Here is a 20,633-nt window from a genome sequence, read left to right as displayed (position 1 = left end):
CACCCGAACTTTTCTGCTCCCTGCACAGCTGCAGAGAAACACAAAGGTGCTGTCTCCCAATGGTGGGCACTCCAGCGTGGAGGGAAACCCACGGCTGTCACTGAGATTGAGGAGGGGGGGAATGCAGAAAGAACCTCAAACATGCTTGTGAGAGACCCTCTGTTTCCCCCACCCTCCACCATGTACTGCCTCTAGTAATTCCTGCTCTAAGACCTTTCAGTTTCTGACCCATGTGCCAGTCTCCTCTGGCGGATAAAACCAGGACAAAGAATCTGGGGCACAGGCAGTGGATATTCAGAGCCAGATTAGTTCCAGTGGTAATGAAGTCCAGAAGGATTTCTTCATACAACGGGGAACAGAAATGGAACTTCTCTCTCCTAGACCGCCCCAATTCAAACAAAGAAGATGTCAACCTAAGGGGGAGGCAGTCGACTGAGGACTGTCAAAACGAGGATGGATGGCAGAAGTACAAAGGGCGAGGGAGGGCTCAACAGGCTGAATGTCCCTTTGTGCTTGGGGAACGCAGCACGTGTCGAAGGTGGGGAGAAACAGGCTGAATGTCCCTTTGTGCCTGGGGAACGCAGCACGTGTCGAAGGTGGGGAGAAACAGGCTGAATGTCCCTTTGTGCCTGGGGAACGCAGCACGTGTCGAAGGTGGGGAGAAACAGGCTGAATGTCCCTTTGTGCCTGGGGAACACAGCACGTGTCGAAGGTGGGGAGAAACAGGCTGAAGGCTTGTGCACTTCCCATGGTTACGCCAGCAAAGTCCTCAGTGGCAAAATGTGCGATCTTCAATTAGTTCCTTAACTATGCAAGCTTCTTCCCCGGCAAACGGTAGACAATTAACCCCACGCTAGTACAGTGCTGAGAGAAACCCGGGAGGAAGGGTATAAACATCTGACAGTCCGTCAAAATAAAACAAGGACACGACACCTAAGATTATAGTCAGGGAAACCGCCAGCCCTATTTCTGGCAAACAATCAGTCTCTCTCTCTCTCTCTCCCCCCTTCCTCATTTTCACTAATACATCAGACTCCTTTGCAAGGGGAGCCTAATGGAGCCATCGTTTTATTGATCCAGGAAATATTTCTTGTAAAACTTGTTCATCTGTTCCAGAAATATGAAGGTGAGGACTGTGTGAGGCCCTAGCCGAGCGTAGTACGGAGTGAAGCCTTTCCACAAGCTGAAGAATCCCTCTTTGCGGATCACTCGGACAAGGACATCCTGGGACAAATGGGAAAAGCAGTCAGGTCAGCAGGGAAGGAGTTAGGGACTCTGCTCCCTCTTTCCCCATGCAGGATGGTCTGTAAAGGCATGTCACTGTGCACCACTAGGCTAGGTAAGCTCCCAGAGGAGCACACGGCTACTCTCTAATGAGAGAGACAGACACTCGGCCAGTGGGGAGAGTTGGACCCAACGGTCACCATGTGTCAGACAAGGGGACAGGTTGTCAAGGTGGTCCTGGTATGGAGTTCCCAGCCTCACCACCGGGCTACAGTACGGTAGGTGGGACATTCTCCCTCCTGCTTTCCTCCTCCTCCCACCACCTTCGACCCCTTCTTACCCCTCCATTCCCACTCGAGCCACCCCTCCTCCCTCACTCCGTCCCATGTTATCCTTTCTACTTTGCAACCCTCCCTCCTCTGACATTACTGCTCCTCCCTCAAACCCCAGCTTACCTCTGACCCCCCACCTCACCACCCCCGCCCTCAAAACAGCACCCACCCCATCTCAACTCCCAGTTCACAGCATTGCTTTCTCACCAATCCATTCCTGTATTCGGGTTTTCCATCAATCATTTTCATATTCTGAATTCTGTGAAGGGAATATGCAGCAGTGATTAACGATGTGAAATGAGATTCAACGTCAACAGGCAGCCACGAAGGGCCAAGTACCACTCAACTGGACAGGCATTAGTGCCACTTCATTTCCGAATAAAGCTTCCTCTACTCGTTTAAACAGAAAGCAAAGTTCCCTCCACAATATCCCCATCAAACATTCCGAGGACAGGGACAGCGCGGGGTTAGATACAGAGTAAAGCTTCCTCTACACTTATAAACTGAAATAAAGCTTTCCCTACACTGTCCCCATGTAGGAAAATTCAGTCCCCAGAACATAGCTGACCATCTTACCTTGTTTTCGCGATGTCCACAGGCATGGAGGCTGCAGTTGTTACAAGCCCACTGATCATACTGGCACAGAAATGGCACAGGATGTTATCATGGAAGTAACCTGTGTTCACAGGAGAATACCAGAATTCAAATCAGATAAAGCGGATGGACAGGGAGCTGAGCGACAGACTGCCTGGCCTGCAGGCTTTGGGATCGAGCCGGGGGAGGGGGGTGGGAGACAGACAGACAGTGATGGGGACAGATTAAACCATGAGCTGGAGAATCCAGAAATGGAGAGATCTTACCTAAACCCAGCAAGAACTGTTTGGACTGGGAGTATGAAGCCAGCTGGGCTGCATTCACCACCACCGCTCGCGTCATCGTTGGGACACAACCCTGGCAGACAGCAACGAGCAAGGAAAAGCTGTCAGTGAGATCCCAGCAGCTGGCTCCAACGTCAAAAACTTGCATTTGTGTAGCACCTCCCCACAGCCTCCATGCACCCCAAAGCATTTGCCGAGCGGTGAAGCAATTTGTGAAGCATGGACGGTGCCATGAGTGGATCAGCTCATTCACGCACAGCAACCTCCCACACAGTGTGCTGTTCAGACCAAGTGACAGGACTCCACGGAGAACTCTCCTGCTCCATTTGAAGCAGCTCTTTTTTACATTCACTGCTGAGGGTAGACACGGCCCTCGGTTTAATGTCTCCTGCGAAAAATGGTACCTCTGACACATGGGCTCTGTTTCTGTGCTGGAATATGAATAAATACCGCATAGTGCCATCACCCTACACTGTGAGTCACTGCACTGCAGGACCCCCAGCCCACACCGGAGTGAACCCACAGAGGGTTCCAAAGAGTGTAAAGACAGAACTGTGCAGCAAAACACAGGCTGATGGGACTGAGATAACAAGAGCTGAATGAACGCAGCAGGCCCAGCAGCATCAGAGGAGCACAAAAGCTGACGTTTCAGGCCTAGACCCTTCATCAGAAATGGGGAAGGGGAAGGGGGTTCTGAAATAAATAGGGAGAGACGGGGAGGCGGATAGAAGATGGATAGAGGAGCAGTTAGGTGGAGAGGAGACAGGCCAGTCAAAGAGGCGGGGATGGAGCTAGGAAAGGTGAGTGTAGGTTAGGAGGTACTGAGGGGATAGGTCAGTCCGGGGAGGACGGACAGGTCAAGGGGGTGGGAATGAGGTTAGTAGGTAGGAGATGGGGGCGCAGCTTGTGGTGGGAGCAGGGGATAGGTGAGAGGAAGGACAGATTAGGCAGGCGGGGATGAGCTGGGCTGGTTTTGGGATGCAGTGGGCAGAGGGGATGTGCTGGGCTGGTTTTGGGATGCAGTGGGGGGAGGGGAGAGTTTGAAGCTGGTGAAGTCCACATTGATACCATATGGCTGCAGGGTTCCCAGGCGGAATATGAGTTGCTGTTCCTGCAACCTTCGGGTGGCATCATTGTGGCAGTGCAGGAGGCCCATGATGGACATGTCATCTAGAGAATGGGAGGGGGAGTGGAAATGGTTCGCGACTGGGAGGTGCAGTTGTTTATTGCAAACTGAGTTGAGGTGCTCTGCAAAGCGGCCCCCAAGCCTCCGCTTGGTGTCCCCAATGTAGAGGAAGCCACACCGGGTACAGTGGATGCAGTATACCACATTGGCAGATGTGCAGGTGAACCTCTGCTTAATATGGAAAGTCATCTTGGGGCCTGGGATGGGGGTGAGGGGGGAGGTGTGGAGGCAGGTGGGACTGGTTTAGTTTGGGATTATGGTCAGCATGGACTGGCAGGACCAAAGGGTCTGTTTCTGTGCTGTATGTCTCTATCGTACTGCCCACTTCCCCCAGTCATCCCACCACATATTACCAATTTTGTGGGTGGAGGTGTTTGTGTAGATGTGTTTGCGCACCTGTGTACGTGAGCTTTCTTCAGAACAACCACCACATTCAGAAGATTGCTAGTGTGAGACGGAACAAGAGCACACTTTTCCTCACCGCTGGTAGACAAAGCTGCAAATGAGAGCAGCACTGAGTGGGAAACAAAAAGTCCACACAGGATTTGATCGAGATGTATAAAACCATGAGGGGCACAGACGGGTCAGACAGGAAGAAACTTTGCCCCTTGGTGGTGGGACCAGGGTGTTCTAAGGTAAGTGGGTGGAGGTTCAGAGGAAGTACAAGGAAAACCATTTTCACTCTGAGGCTGGTGGGAATCTGGAACGCACTGAATCATAGAATCGCTAGAGTGTGGAAGCAGGCAATTTACCCCATCAGGTCCATACCGACCCTGCGAATAGCATCTCACTCTGATCCAGTCCCTCCACCCCATCTCTATAACCTTGCATTTCGCCATTGCTAACCCACCTACCTAAACATCCATTGACACTATGGACAATGTAGCACAGCCAATCCACCCTAACCTGCGTATCGTTGGACTGTGGGAGGAAACCAAAGGAATGCCACGTAAATAAGGGAGAACATGCAAACTCCATACAGACACCCTTACTGCCTGTATGGTTGGTCCAGGCAGAAACCTTCATTACATTTAGAAGTATTCAGAGACATACTTGCATTGCTGAAGGGCCTATTTTGGTACCGTACGACTCTCTCTCCTCTGATCTATCAAAGAACAAAGAAAATTACAGCACAGGAGCAGGCCCTTCGGCTCTCCATGCCTGCACCGACATGCTGCCCATCACAACCAAAACCTCCTACCCCTCCAGGGACCATATCCCTCTATTCCCATCCTATTCACGTATTTGCCAAGACACCCTTTAAAAGTCACTACTGTATCTGCTTCCACTACTTCCCCCGGCAGCAAGTTCCAGGCACGCACCAACACCCCTCTGTAAAACAAAAATTTGCCTTGTATATCACCTTTAAAACTTGCCCCTCCCACCTTAAACCTCTGGCTAGCACCTGGTAACTGTCTCTTCCACCCTGGGAAAAAGCTTCTGACCGTCCACACCCTTCGTAATCTTGTAGACCTCTATTGGGTCGCCTCTCAACTTCTGTCGTTTCAGTGAGAACAACCCAAGTTTCTCCAACTTCTCCTCATAGCTAATGCCTTCCATACCAGGCAACATTCTGGTAAATCTCTGCTGCACCCTCTCCAAAGCACCTCCAAATAATGGTTATTTCAGTAAGATACTCTGAGGGTGGGACAGAGGTACGTCTCTCTCTTCCAACCCTCCTCAAATTCAGGGTCTCTACAAAATTAGATAGTTATAGAGTATTACAGCACGAACATAGGCCCTTTGGCCCATTATGTCTGCAGCATCCATCAAGCACCTATCTACTCTGAAGCCATTTCCCAGCATGTGATCCACAGCTACTGCTATCAGATGGCTGCAACTTTGGAAAGGGACTGGGCGCTGCAGAGATCCCTCTGAAACTGGAGATACCTGCTGCTGGGAAAGTGCTCTGCTCTAATGGCTGCTGTAGCTGGGGTGGCAATGGGGTCAGCTGCATGCCTGGTTGGCTGGCAGCGTCGGTTCGATTCCCACATCCTGCAGAGGTTACTGTGAAGGGCGTTCCTTCTCAACTCTCTCCTCACAGTGTCCCTCAGGTTAAACCACCACCGGTCATCTCTCCCCAAGGTCCCCTGCTTATCTTTCTGATTACAAGTCTTGCCATAATTGTGCAGGACTTTGGCGAGACCATACCTGAAAGAAGTTTTGCGCTCCATCTGAAACAAGTTACACCTGCAATGGAGGTGGAACAGCAACAGTTCACTAGGCTGCTCCGCAGGATACGGAGATTGTCCTGTGCTGTGTAAATTGGGCTGACATCCTCTGGCATTTGGAAGAATGAGACGGGATCTCATTCAGACCGACAACATTCTGAAGGAGTTTGACATGGTCAATGCTGTTTGCTCTGGTCAGGGAATTTAAAACACGCGAGGGGTTGGGGGGGGAAAGAGGACCGTCTCAGAATAACAGGCCAATCATTTCAGAGTGCAAGGAGGAGAAATGTCTTCCCTCAGCAGGTGGTGGATTTTGGGAATTCTCTCCTTAGTGAATACTCCATCGCTGAAAATATTTGACATTGTACATACCTATTTGGTCTCTCAGGGAACTGAGAGAGTTTAAGCTGTCTCCAGTTCCTGTTAATAGGAAGGATGTTATTAAGCTGGAGAAGGTTCGGAAAAGATTTACCAGGCTCTTGCTGGGAATGGAAGGCTTGGAGAGGCTGCGACTTTATTTTACTGGAGCACAGGGGCCTGAGGGGTGACCGTATAGAGGTTTATAAAATAATGAGGGGCACAGATAAGATGAATGGCAGGTGTCTTTTCCCAGAGCGGGGGATTTCAGGACTAGGGGTCATATTTTTAAAGGTGACAGGAGAAAGATTTTAAAAAGACATAAGCAGCATTTTGTTTTTACACAGAGAGCGGTTCATGTGCGGAATGAATTTCCAGAGGAAGTGATGGATGTGGGTCCAGTTACAACATTTAAAAGACATTTAGATAAGGACAGGAATAAGATGTGTCTGGAGGGATACAGGCCAAGCACAAGCAGATGGGGCTAGTTTAGTTTGAGCCAGAGGTCGGCATGGACTGGTTGGGCCGAAGGGTCTGTATCCATGCTGTATGAGTCATGTTTAACAGTGGAGTGGGCGCAATCAGCTGAATGGCCTACACTTGTATTTTTTTTTAACTTCTATCCAACGTCGATCTGTTACGGCTTATATTTGCTGTGAGCTTACCCGCCAGAGCGTGAGGACCCCCTCTTCACGAGTTATACGAATTAGTGCGTTAAACACGTTTGTGTATCCTCTCCGTTGGTCAACAGGCAGCCTGCAAGAGAAACAACAGTTTACCATATCGGGGCCACTGTTCATCACAAAACCCCGGCTACAAAATCGGTTCCGATAAAACGCCACATACAGCGTGGGTAGGAAACACCTTTTCTTTACCGGGGAGCTCAATAACCAGGGGGCACAGATTTAAGAGCTAAAAAGCTAAGAGCAGGGTTGAGGAGAAATGTTATCAGCTAGTGGGTGACAGGCATCTGGGGCTCTGTCTGAACGAGTGTTTGAGTCACAATCTCATAACATTCAAATAACACTGAGACAGATTCACTTGCATTACCATAGCCTCCAGGGCCATGGGTTAAAAGCTGGGAATGTGGGAGGATTGTAGACAGACCCTTGTTAATTGGATGACTGAATAACCTCCTTCTATGCTGTGAACCTCTATGATTCTATGAACATGTAAAAAGGTGGCAGCTCAGTTAAATACAGGTTTTGTGCAGGCAGAGATAGGAAAAATATTGATGTGGATAAAGAAAATGGCAACAATCATAGAATCCTATACAATAGAAGAGACCCAGTATGTACTGACAAAACTATTCTAAACCTGTACTCATCTCACTTTCCAGCTATGACAATTGAATATTATGTTACTTCCGCATTTTTTTTTAAAGTTTGCAAGGTTTCCTGCCTCAACTACTTTCCCAGGCAGTGCATCCCAGATTCCTACTGCCCTCTGGGTAAAATTTTATTTCCTCAAGTCCCCCGCTAAACATTCTTGCCTTTCACCTTAAAATTATGCCCCTCAATCTTGAGGAAAGGAGACAATTGTTTTCTGTCCATGTTCCTCATAATCTTACATATCTCTATTAGGTGCCCCCCCACCCCACCCCCCCCCCCCCCCCACCCCCACCCCCCCCCACCCCACCCCCACCCACCCCACCCCCACCCCACCCCACCCCCCACCCCACCCCCCCCCCCCACCCCCCCCCCACCCCACCCCACCCCACCCCACCCCCCACCCCACACCCCCACCCCACCCCACACCCCCACCCCCACCCCCCACCCCCACCCCACCCCCCACCCCACCCCCCACCCCACCCCACCCCCACCCACCCCACCCCACCCCCCCCCACCCCACCCCCCCCCCACCCCACCCCCCACCCCCACCCCCCCCCCACCCCCCCCCCCACCCCACCCCCCACCCCCACCCCACCCCCCCACCCCCACCCCCCCCCCCCCCACCCCCACCCCCCCCACCCCCCACCCCACCCCACCCCCCACCCCACCCCCACCCCACCCCACCCCACCCCCCACCCCACCCCACCCCCCCCCCACCCCACCCCCCCCCCCCCCCCGCCCTCGGCCCTTCTCTGCTCCAAAGAAAACAACCTGAGCTTATCCAGCCTCTCTCCTTTGCTGAAATGCTCCATACTAGGGTAATATCCTGGTGAGTCTCCTCCAGTGCAATCACATCCTTCCTCAAGTGTGCGGGCGGAACTAACCTTGTCTGTGGACAAGATCCCTCTGTTCCTCTGAGCTTCCGAGGGCCCTGCCAGCCAATGGATACTCCCTTATCCTGTTATGTCTTCCAAATTGCATCACCCTCATACTTCTCAAAGTTAAATTCCATTCATTATTGATCTGCCTGTGTGACCAGCCCATCCATAGCCTGTAACCTAAGACCTTCCACACAGACGGTCAACCTTGCTGCCATCTGATGTTAAACAAATATTTGGTGCCATTGTTAATTCCATTTTCCTTCCAAAACTCCTTAAATGCCCAAGCGTATCAAAAAATCATTGAGCCACACAGCAGGGAAAGAGACCCTTTGGTCCAACTTGTCCAAGCTGACCACATTTTTCAAACTAACTAGTCCCACCTGCCACCATTTGGTCCACATCCCTATAGACCTTTCCTATTCCCCTTAGGTCCCCTTTGAACCTTTCCCCTCTCACCTTAAACCTATGCCTTCTACCCAGAGAAAAAAAGATCTTAGCCACTCACCCTAGCCGTGCCCCTCATAATATTATAAACTTCTGTAAGATCAGCCCTCAGCCTCCCACGCTCCCGTGAAAAGAGTCCCAGTCTATCCAGCCTCTCTTCATAACTCAAATCCTCTGTTCCTGGCAGGTAAATCTTTTCTGAATCCTCTCCAGCTTTATAATATCCTTCCTATAACTGGGCAACCAGAAGTGGACACAGTATTCCAGAAGAGGCCTCACCAATGTCCTGGACAATCTCAACATAATGTCCCAAATCCCATACTCAAAAGTCCGGGCAATGAAAGACAAAGTGAGCTAAATGCCTTCTTAACCACCCTGTCTATTTGTCACGTAAATTTCAAAGAACTGTGTACCTGAACCCCGAGGTCCCTCTGTTTGACAACACTCCCCAGGACCCTCCCATTCACTGTATAAGTCCTGCTCACGTTCATTTTACCAAAATGCAATACCATACATTTATCCAAATTAAATTTCCATCTGCCATTTCTCAGCCCACTGGCCCAATCAATTAAGATTCCGCTGTAATCTTAGTTAAAACTTCTTCACTGCCCACTGTGCCACCAATTCTGGTCAATTTGCAATGTTGAATGTTCTCCAGTGATTGTGAACTCCAGCTCAGGGAAAGCAGTATCTACTCTTATCAAAATAAAAACTAAAAGGACTGTGGATGCTGGGAATCAGAAACAAAAACAGAAATTACTGGAAAAGCTCAGCAGATCTGGCAGCATCAATGGAGAGAAACTGGAGTCAACGTCCCTCTGAGGGTCACCAGACCCGAAATGTTAACTCCAATTACTCTCCACAGATGCTGCCAGACCTGCTGAGCTTTCTCAGTAATTTCTGTTTTTTTTTCTCCCCTACTCTACGAAGCTCTCTTACAGAAGATCACCCTCTCAATCGTCTAAATCTTGGGGCTTATGGGATTCTCTGCTCTATCATCTTCAGAGGTCACACTGTCCCTGGCAATTCCACCAAACACTTTATGCCTTTGATCAGTGGAGACAGTTTCTTCTCATTGGCCTATCATGATTTTAAACAGTGTGAAGATCTCCTCTGAGCCTTGTGCATTAGGTTTTTGCCAAAGAAAAAGACATGCTGAGGATTTTCGCCTTGCAGCCTTTGCTCCATGATAATGCCTCGGCTAATCAGGATCAACTCAGTAAACTAATTGATACATTTCTTATGCAGTGTAAATGGGGGATCTCGTTGGCATTCTTGCATCTGTCCTGATGTATAAAACATGTAAGGGCCACAATAGCACATCTCTTTCTGCAGGGAAACTCAAGTCCCCTACAGCCAAGTGTCTATTTGCCAAGTTTTCAAGCTCCAATGAAAGGCCTGCGTCTCGAGACGCTGCCTTGGCTCTGTTCTTTGAAAGACACTGCCCGATTTTTCTGCACATTTTGTGTTGCTTTGCCGCGTGCACCCACCTGCCGTCAGCAGTCATCCTGATGAGGGAAACCTCGGCCGGCGTCCCCACAAAGGCTCCGATCGCACCCGCCGTCATCCCAATGAGCGCTTTCATGAGGAAGTTGGGCGGTGTCCCGTCGGCTTTGGTCAGCTTCTCGAAGAGGACGGTGTAGATCCCCAGGCGGGTCGTCGTGTATGTGGCCTGTCGTAGCAAACCAGCCGAAAGGCTGCAGCGGGTGGTGGCCGGGGAGGGGGAGGCGAGAGTCAGTGAGAGCGAGAAACAGTGCAGGAGACAGCGGCAGCGCGGGAGAGACACAGCGAGGAAAGAGCGGCAGTGCAGGAGAACGACAGCTCGGGAGAGCCAAGCATGTTCTGATGTTACTGCTCAGACAAAGCGACGATGTTCACATAACAAGAGTGCACAAGGCTGGGCTCCCCCTGTCCCCCAGTTTTAACAGACAGAGTGCACCATAACCTGTCCGATTTCACCGCTAAGACATGGCCGCGACTGGAAAGGAAAATTCTCACCAACACTGTACTCAAGCCTCTTCTGGCGTCAAGACTCACAAACTTATATATCAAGGGGCTTGACACAGTGGCTCGGTGTTTGGAACACGGCCTCACAGGGAGCCAGGTTCAATTCCACCCTCGGGTGACTGTCTGTGTAGAGTCTGCACATTCTCCCCCGTGTCTGCGTGGGTTTCCTCCGGTTTCCTCCCATGGTCTAAAGATGTGTTCAAGGGGGGGATTGGCCGTGCTCAATTGTCCCATAGTGTGCAGGTAGGTGGGTTAGCCCTGGGGAAATGCAGGGTTACGGGGAGCAGGTAGGAGTGGGTTCTCTTTAGTGGGTCAGTGCAGACTCGATGGGCTGAATGGCCTTCATCTGCACCGTAGGGATTCTGTGAAAGATGGCAGAGGAGACGGTCAGCATGGAGGGTAAGAATGTTGCAAAGCAGCTCTCAAGAACATCTGAAAAAAAAAAAGCATTTTTGGAGGGGGATTGGGGAGAGAGAGATAATATCTTGGCCTCTTGCTCACCAAGGACCATTCAGCCCATTCCGACCATCCGAACAGCATCCCATCCAGACTGCTGGCTTTAGGTCAGGGCAATCTGTGATTGGAATTGCAAGGAATGTCAGACTGAGTTAGGAGCAAATGGCTTCAGAAGATGGGAGGCACACACAATCAAACGATTCCTGTTCCACCTCGTGCTGTGTCAGAGAGCAGCCACTTCTATAGGACACAGCAGATTCCCTGTCTAGGCCAAAGGAAAGTCAGGCTGTAGCCATGTGGCACACACCAGGAACACCCGGAGCTTGTATGGTGATGCCTAGGGGTTTAAGTGATCTCCGTCTGGGTACCTGGCCTCAGTACTCTGGGAGAAGAGGGGGGGCGGGCGCGGTTGTGATGGAACGGGAAGAGGAAAGGGATAAGGCAGAGTCGCAACTCCTGATCTGGGGAAAACGGGATTTTAACTTGCACTGAATCAGTCCGGAGCTAGGTGCTCAAAGGCAGGATTACTCACCCTGTGTAGATTCCGGTGACCCCCTCAGCCTTCAGAATATTGGTCAGGGCGTGGAAGCTGGTCTTGTATTCTTTTGTCCTTGCCCCTTGGCCACTCAACTGCATTCGGTTCTTCACCAGGTCCAAGGGCTGGACAAAGAAGGTGGCGCCCATCCTGAAAGATAAAACACAATTCTGGTGAATTCCGGTTTTTAGGCCGGCTGGGGGATGGGAGGGGTGGGAAGAGAAACAGTGAGAGACAGCAGTGTAGGCACTTTAACCTTAAGCAAGAGATATACCAGTGCTGCCCAGTGAAACACACTCCTGTATGAGGCATTCTGTCGGATTATTAGAGTCTCAGCCGAACACTAATGATCAAAATTCTACTTTCATCTAAAGAAACTAACAGAAGCTTTATTGGTAGAATTGCTACAGTGCGGAAACAGGCTACTTGGCCCACACTGACCCTCTGAAGGCCACGCCAGGCTAGCCTGACTATGGGAAAGTGATGTCAAGTTCTAAGCCTTGTAGTGAAAAGAAAATCTGAGATCCTAACTGCGTCTGTGGGAATTGCTTGTGTGTACGAAATACAGGATCACAAACGTCACAGCCCTTTTCAGAGTTAATACCTTACAGCCTCAAGATAAGAGACAGCTGGTCACAGATGGATTTGAGACACATTATGAGCTAAACTGTCTGGTCTCCACATTGTTGAAGAGCAGATTTATGACTGAAAATAGGTGCCTGTCATGATCCTGTGGAAATCTGGACACACCAATGAATGAGGCATTTGCCCAGGAGGTATGGGCTGCTCATGGACACTTCTCCACTGCCTGGGATCATACAGTCATGGTCATAGATTCATACTGCCCTACCATGAAGTACGTATGTCCTGCCCTGATATGTCTTTCCAAACTGCAACACCTCACATTTATCCAAATTAAACTCCACATGCCACTCCTTGGCCCATCTGATCAAGGTCCCATTGTACTCTGGGGTAACCTTCTTCACCGTCCACTGCGCCTCTAACTTTGGGGTCATCTGCAAACTCACTAAGCATACCTTCTGTGTTCACATCCAAATCATTTGTATAAAATGACAAATGGAAGACAGAAACTTCAGACAGATCTGCTAAACATAATCTGATTGTTCACTGAAAGATGACAAGAGACCACGTAAAGGAAATATTAGGGCAAATGACCGAAAGCTCACTCACGAAGGTCAGTCTTCTAAAGGAAGATGAGGCAGACAGGTGTACGGACTGAATTCAACAGCTTAAGGCCCAATCAGCTGATGGCTCGGACACCAATGAAGAAGAGATAAAAACGGGACGCTTAAGGAGGCTGGAAATTTGATTTGATTTATTATCGTCACGTACCTGAGCACAGGGAAAAGTTTTGTTTTGCATGCAGTACAGGAAGATCATACCATACAAAGTGCAGTACGGTAATAGGACAGAGTGAGGAATACAATGTTCCAGCTGCAGAGAAGGTGCACAAACTTCAAATTGAGAAGCCCGATAATAGCGTGGAAGAAGCTGTTCTTGAATCTGTTGGTATGTGTGTTTAAATTTTTACATCTCCTGCCTGATGGAAGCCGATTGGAGAGATTATAACTTGGGTGGGATGGGTCTTTCATTATGCTAGCTGCCTTCCCGAGGCAGCAAGAAGTGTAGATGGAGTCAATGGATGGAGGGTTGGCTTGTGTGATGGACTGGGCTGTGTTCCCAACTTTCTGTGGAATCTTACGGTCCAGGGCAGAGCAGTTGCGGTACCAAGCCATGATCCATCCAGATAGGCTGCTTTCTCTGGTGCATGTGTAGAGATTTGTAAGAATCTTTACGGACAGGCGGAATTTCCTTAGCCTTCTGAGGAAGTCGGGGTATTGCTGTAATTTCTCAGCCGCAGTGTCAATGTGGGAGGACCAGGATGGATTGGTGGCGATTGTCACTCCTAGGAACTCCTCTCGACCATCTCCACCTTAGCACCACTGGTGTAGACAGGAATGTGCCCTCCACCTTGTTACCTAAAGTCGATGACCAGCCGTTTCGTTTCGCTGATGGTGAGGGAGATATTGCCACCGTTACACCTTACCACCAGAACAGAGGAATGTCAGTACCTTGGAGAGTTCTGGGACTGAATGTGACACAGAGAGATGGGGTTTTGAAGGGTGTAAAAGCAAAGATGCGAATTTTAAACAAATCTAATGTGGGTTAGTGAGAGTGGTGAGTGACAGGGGAAAATGGGGCTAGGTAAGAATTACAACAGGAGCTGCAGAATTCAGAGGACCTCAGGATTACAGGGGGGAGCAGATGGCAGAATTGAGCACAACTATTGCCTCCCAGTCAACAGCAGATCTCTGAAAATGGGAAGCAGACTGGCAAAATGGGAAGGACTTCAGAGGAGACAAGCAGTAACTCAAAGAAGATGGCTCAAATATAACAGACGCCGATGAATCCTACCCCTTCTCAGTGCCTCCAGCATATGCGGTAGAGACTGTAATGCCAGAAGGGGGCAGACCTGAGCAACGTCAGGCCATGTTTAACATGGAACTGACTGCAATGCAAGTAACCAGTGCCCCAGGGGATGGGCATGCTGCCAAAGTGAAGTCAACTGCTAAATACTAAATGCTCCACTGAGGAAAACTAAATACCAGAAATCTGACCTTTTCAATGCCTCATTCTCTCAAGGTCCATGGCGAACATTGCAAAAACTATTGTTTCAGCAAACAGCCTCATGGTCGAGTCACTAATGAAGTGAGAGACACCACTTCAACCTGTGACATGGATTCAGGCAGTTGTGGAGTCATACAGCACAGAAACAGACCCCTTCGGCCCAACTCGTCCACGCCGACCAGGTAACCTACGTTAATCTAGTCCCATTTGCCAGCATTTGGCTCATATCCCTCCAAACTCTTCCTATTCATGTCCCCATCCAGATGCCTTTTAAATATTGTAACTGTACCAGCCTCCACCACTTCCTCTGGCAGCTCGATCAACACGCTCACCAAACTCTGCGTGAAAAAGGTGCCCCTTAGGTCCCTTTTAAATCTTTCCCCTCTCACCTTAAACCTATGCCCTTTATTACTGGACTTGCCCATCCTGGGAAAAGACCTTGCCTACTGACCCTATCCACGACCATCGTGATTTTATAAACTTCTATAAGGTCACCTGTCAGCCTCTGATGCTCCAGGGAAAAAAAAGCTCCAGCCTCTCCCTATAGCTCAAACGTTCCAATCCCGGTAATAGCCTCGTATATCTTTTCTGAACCCTGCAGGAGGGAGACCAGGATTGAACGCAGTATTCCAAAGTGGCCTCACCAATGAGCTGTACCGCCGCAACATGCCATCCCAACTCCCATACTCAATGTACTGACCACTTTAACATCAGATGCCTCAGTTATACAGCGAGGGATGCTGGCAACATCCTTGTTAGATAACGGTGCTCAGTTTTGGTCTCCTCATATGACCATAAGACATAGGAGTGGAAGTAAAGCCGTTTGGCCCATCAAGTCCACTGTGCCATTTAAATGAAGAAGAATATTCGGAAAAGTAGGAGTAAACACCAGCTATACTAACTCCCAGTTTAAGACAGCTCAATTACCCAAATAAGCTCATAGAATTGTAGACTGGGAGTGGGGGTGGTAATTTTATTAAGGACTGTTAAAATGAATCAAAGCACTTGGTAGGCAATTATTCCAACGTGATCAGGCTATTTTGTCCTTTTCTCCATCCATGGGATGTGGGTGGCCCTAGCAAGGGCCAGTGTTTGCTCCTGCCTTCAATGAGCCGTTAACTGAGAAACTTACTGAGCTATTTCAGTGGGCAGGTGAGAGTTGGGTGAACCCAGTAAAATCCTTCCTTCAAGGCTATCAGTGAATCAGATGGACTTTTATCACAATCATTGACAGCAACTGTCTTCGCCAACGCTCAAACTACTCCAGCTGCGTGGCCCCACAAGGGCTTGATATGGTTGGAGCCAGCCATCCTGACTAATAAAAACAAAGCATTGCAACGTGGTAGGGATAGGGTAGTAAGATCTGAAATCAATACCGAAAGTGCTGGAGAAACTCCAAGTCCGACAGCACCCGCAGCTGTACAAAACTTTAGTTAGGCCACATTTTGGAAAACTGCGTGTTGTCCTGGTCTCCACACTAGCAGAAGGAGAAGGTGCTTCGGAGAGGGTGCAGAGAAGGTTTCTCAGGAATGTTGCCTTGGTCTGGATGGTTTTCGTTACAAAGAGAGGTTGGATAAACTCGGATTGTTTTCACTGGAAAGACTGAGGCTGAGGGGCGACCTGACAGAAGTTGACAAAATTATGCGAGGCGTAAATAGAGCGGATAGTCACAGGCCTTTCCCCCAGGGTGGAAAGGTCAATTGCAAGAGAGCACAGGTTCAAGGTGAGAGGGGAAAGTTTAGGGAGAAGTGCGGGGACAGAGGGTGGTAGGTGCCTGGAACACACTGACAGTGGGGGTGGTAGAAGTGGGTACTTTAGCAATGTTTAAAGCCTTTCTTAATAGACACATGGACAGGAGGTGGACAGAGAGATAGAAACGGCACATGGGGCAACAAACAGCAGGTCTTAATAAGGATGAAAATCAGTGCAGGCTTGGTAAGCCAAAGGGCCTGTTCCCATGCTGCAATGTACTGTAATGTAATTACATCTGTCAAACATTTACTGAGCTCTGAAGAGTCACTGCAAGTTAACTCTCAGGCACTGCCCGACCTGCTCAGTTTCTCCAGCATTTTAGTTTTGTTGAAGGCATTTTTAATCCCACATTCAAATCCTCTTGTGATGGGGGCCAACAGAACATTTGCCCTCTTATTTACTCGCTGCACCTTCCAGCCGTAAAGAAATATCAGCTTTCATTGACTTATGAATAAATGACAGAGGTTCCCTCGAAACCAATACCTTCCTCTCACCCACTCCAACCTCTCCCCACAGAACATGCAGCTTCCACTCCAACCCCAACCTCACCATCGAACCCGCAGACAAGGGTGGTGCAGTGGTAGTATGGCGCACTGACCTCTACATCGCTGAGGCCAGATGCCAACTCTCCGACACCACCATCCTACCGCCCCCTGGATCATGACCCCACCCCCGAGCACCAAACCATCATCTCCAACACCATTCATGACCTCATCACCTCAGGGGACCTCCCACCCACAGCCTCCAACCTCATTGTTCCCCAACCCCGCACGGCCTGTTTCTATCTCCTTCCCAAAATCCACAAACCTGCCTGCCCTGGTCGACCCATCGTCTCAGCCTGTTCCTGCCCCACTGAACTCATCTCCACCTATCTGGACTCCATTTTCTCCCCCTTGGTCCAGGAACTCCCCACCTGTGTCTGTGACACCATCCACACCCTCCACCTCCTCCAGAACTTCCAATTCCCCAGTCCCCAACACCTCATTTTCACCATGGACGTCCAGTCCCTATACAGCTGCATTCCCCATGCAGATGGCCGGAAGGCCCTCCACTTCTTCCTGTCGTGCAGACCCGACCAGTCCCCCTCCACCGAGCCGAACTCGTCCTCACCCTCAACAACTTCTCTTTCAATTCCTCCCACCTCCTACAGACTAAGGGGGTGGCCATGGATACCCGCATGGGCCCAAGCTATGCCTGCCTCTTTGTAGGTCACGTGGAACAGGCCCTCTTCTGCACCTACACTGGCCCCAAACCCCACCTCTTCCTCCGTTACATTGATGACTGTTTCGGCGCCGCCTCTTGCTCCCAAGAGGAGCTCGAACAGTTCATCCATTTCACCAACACCTCCCACCCCAACCTCAAGTTCACCTGGGCCATCTCCAGCACATCCCTCACCTTCCTGGTCCTTTCTGTATCCATCTCAGGCAACCACCTACAAACTGATGTCCATTTCAAGCCCACAGACTTCCACAGCTACCTGGAATACACCTCCTGCCACCCACCTCCCTGCAAAAATTCCATCCCCTATTCCCAATTCCTTCACCTAAACTGCATCTGCTCCCAGGATGAGGCATTCCACTCCCACACATCCCAGATGTACTTGTTCTTCAACCTCCCCCTTGCAGTAGTCGATAACGCCCTCAGCCATGTCTCCCGCATTTCCCGCAATTCATCCCTCACACTCCCTCCCCACAAAACCACCAAAAGAGAATCCCCCTCATCCTCACATACCATACCACCAACCTCCGCATACAATGCATCATCCTCCGACACTTCCGCCATCTACAATCCGACCTCACCACTAAAGACATTTTTCCATCCCCACCCTTGTCTGCCTTCCGGAGAGACCACTCTCTCCGTGACTCCCTTGTCCGCTCCACACTCCCCTCCAACCCCACCACACCCGGCACTTTCCCCTGCAACCACAGGAAGTGCTACACCTGCCCCCACATCACCTCCCTCACCACCATCCCAGGCCCCAAGATGACTGTCCACATCCAGCAGATGTTCACCTGCACATTCGCCAATGTGGTATACTGCGTCCACTGTACACGGTGTGGCTGCCTCTACATCGGGGAAACCAAGCGGAGGCTGGGGACCGCTTTGCAGAACACCTATACTCGGTTCGCAATAAACAACTGCACTTCCCAGTCGCGAACCATTTCAACTCCCCCTCCTATTCCTTAGACGACATGGCCATCCTGGGCCTCCTGCAGTGCCATAATGATGCGACCCAAAGGTTGCAGGAACAGCAACTCATATTCCCCTTGGGAGCCCTGCAGCCCAATGGTATCAATGTGGACTTCACCAGCTTCAAAATCTCCCCTCCCCCCACTGCATCCCAAAACCAGCCCAGCCTGTCTCTGCTTCCCTAACCTGTTCTTCCTCTCACCTATCCCCGCCTCCTACCTCAAACCCCACCCCCACTTCCTACCTACTAACCTCATCCTGCCCCCTTGACCTGTCTGTCCTCCCCAGACTGGCCTTTCCCTTCCTTACCTCCCCACCACCTATCTTCTCCTCTATCCAACTTCAGTCCGCCTCCCCCTCCCTATTTATTTCAGAATCCTCTCCCCATCCCCTTTTCTGATGAAGGGTCTAGGCCCGAAACGTCAGCTTTTGTGCTCCTAAGATGCTGCTTGGCCTGCTGTGTTCATCCAGCTCTACACTTTGTTATCTTGGATTCTCCAGCATCTGCAGTTCCCATCATCTCTGACCCCTTCCAATCTCTCACCATTTTGATTCCCTAAGATGTGCAAACGTATGGAAAAAAATTGCATTTTTCATATACTTTGAATATCTAATAAAGCTTTTTCCGTTGAAATATAGTCATTGTTCTAATATAGGAAATGTGGCAGTCCATTTGTCCACAATCAACAATATAATGCTTGTATAACATGCATCAGTAATGTTTGTTGAGGGTAAATGTTTGCCCAGGACACGGGGGAAGAAATGAACTCCCCACTTTTGTCTTCTGATTGAAAGAGTATAAGATTTTTCAAGAGGTTAATAGAATCTCCGGTCTGATATCTCATCAAAAAGAGACACTATTAACTGAATTTGGAGCGTGAGCCGTATCTTATGTCTGTGGGTCTTGAGCCCAAAACTCACTGAAATACTTCCAGATGCCACCGTACGGAGCATTGAACATTTTCACTTCCCTACTAACTGACCTTTCCAGAACAGGTGCTCCTTAGAACAGGAGACTGGGAGCGAGATAAATTTGATTGCACCCTTAATATAGAATAATTTTCACACAAAACCTCTGCTGCACAGAGAAACAGATTGGGAGACCAGGACAAAGGCAATTCATTTTAAAATAAAACAGAAGTGTCACTGCATCTCGCTTCTCCTTGAGACAGTCCCCCAAAATTGTCAGTGCGTATTTCAGACAGTCCCTTAGGAGTGAAGATGACACTCTTCCACTGGGGAGTTGTAGGTTCTGAAGTGACAGAACAGATCAATTTTAGATCCTCACACCCTGCAAAAAAAAAAATGGGCGCAGACGATGTTTGAGGAGGAGGGTGTGTGGGATGCTTACATATTAAGGCTTACATGCAGAAATCGAATTCTTAAACGTACATCCTTTACATGTACATAAAAAGCAATGCAAAAATCAGACTGAAGTGTTGATTACATAGAAAACAGCTGAATGGAAACACAAATCCTTTGTTTACATGATAAACACTGAATTAAATATCGCCCTATATGCTATTACCTTGTACTAATAGCAGAAGCAAAAGCAGATTAAATGAAACGCTCATTATACTTAAAACAGTGAAACGTTTGAGAGGAGTGCATGCAGCTTAAGAAATGCTAAAGCAAGTGTCCAGCTGCGTTTGCAGGGAAACGGAACAAACTCGGGGAAAGGTTCCAGTCGGCCATCAGCCCAGGCTGCTGCCAAGTGCGAACCAAGATTTCCACCGAAAGAAAGCGGTTCTTTTAACTCCGTTTCCAGCAGCTATTATTTCAGGGTGGCGATTAATTTAATGCCAGGTTACGTTACCCCGCCAGGCCCCCGAAGAGAAATTTGATGGATTTCGGGGAAGTTTTCTCCGGCGCCATCTTGCACCAAGGTGACTCTCCAGAGCAAGGCCGTGCGCGTGGCAGCAACAGCGTGCACGTTCACGCTCACCCCTTGCCGAAGTACTGCGCATGCGTTGGCGTGTGGCGGTGCGTGAGCCACCGCTATACGCACATGCGTAGTCCTCATCATGTGCTGTGGTTCAATGGGATAACGCTGCCACCTCCCAATCAATAGTTCATGGGTTCGAGTCCCAATCCTGCCAATGGAGCTCAACGATCATTCTGATACTTGTAATTCATATGTTCAACCTGGTGCTACTACCTTGATATGGAAAATGTAGAGGAAATTATTTTTAATTAACGTGGCAATTTGTTAAATTATTCTGATATCTGTGTGTATGGCC

The 20,633-nt window shown here is 49.6% G+C and overlaps 1 protein-coding gene across 1 annotated transcript; it reads right to left on the bottom strand.

Moving 5' to 3' along the window:
* Positions 1–6: 6 nt before the first annotated feature.
* On the bottom strand, positions 7–20,335 carry slc25a11 (solute carrier family 25 member 11). The gene is made up of 8 exons (XM_048524368.2): positions 20,210–20,335; positions 11,800–11,952; positions 10,295–10,501; positions 6,814–6,904; positions 2,417–2,507; positions 2,133–2,232; positions 1,764–1,815; positions 7–1,224 (listed from the first exon to the last, which is right to left on the bottom strand). Exons 1-8 carry the CDS (start codon positions 20,266–20,268, stop codon positions 1,069–1,071), a joined length of 909 nt encoding a protein of 302 aa, XP_048380325.1. The 5' UTR covers positions 20,269–20,335; the 3' UTR covers positions 7–1,068.
* Positions 20,336–20,633: the final 298 nt, after the last annotated feature.

The sequence above is a fragment of the Stegostoma tigrinum genome, chromosome 45 (assembly GCF_030684315.1).
Source record: "Stegostoma tigrinum isolate sSteTig4 chromosome 45, sSteTig4.hap1, whole genome shotgun sequence".
Lineage (NCBI taxonomy): Eukaryota > Metazoa > Chordata > Chondrichthyes > Orectolobiformes > Stegostomatidae > Stegostoma > Stegostoma tigrinum.
This window is presented reverse-complemented; position numbering and strand designations above follow the sequence as displayed.

Excerpts from the sequence above, each read along its gene's own strand:
- slc25a11 (XM_048524368.2), bottom strand. The coding sequence starts at position 20,268 with ATGGCGCCGGAGAAAACTTCCCCGAAATCCATCAAATTTCTCTTCGGG. Across the intron at positions 11,953-20,209 it reads CTCTTCGGGGGCCTGGCGGG|GATGGGCGCCACCTTCTTTG; the intron begins GTAACGTAACCT and ends TTTATCTTTCAG. Across the intron at positions 1,816-2,132 it reads GTGGACATCGCGAAAACAAG|AATTCAGAATATGAAAATGA; the intron begins GTAAGATGGTCA and ends TTCCCTTCACAG.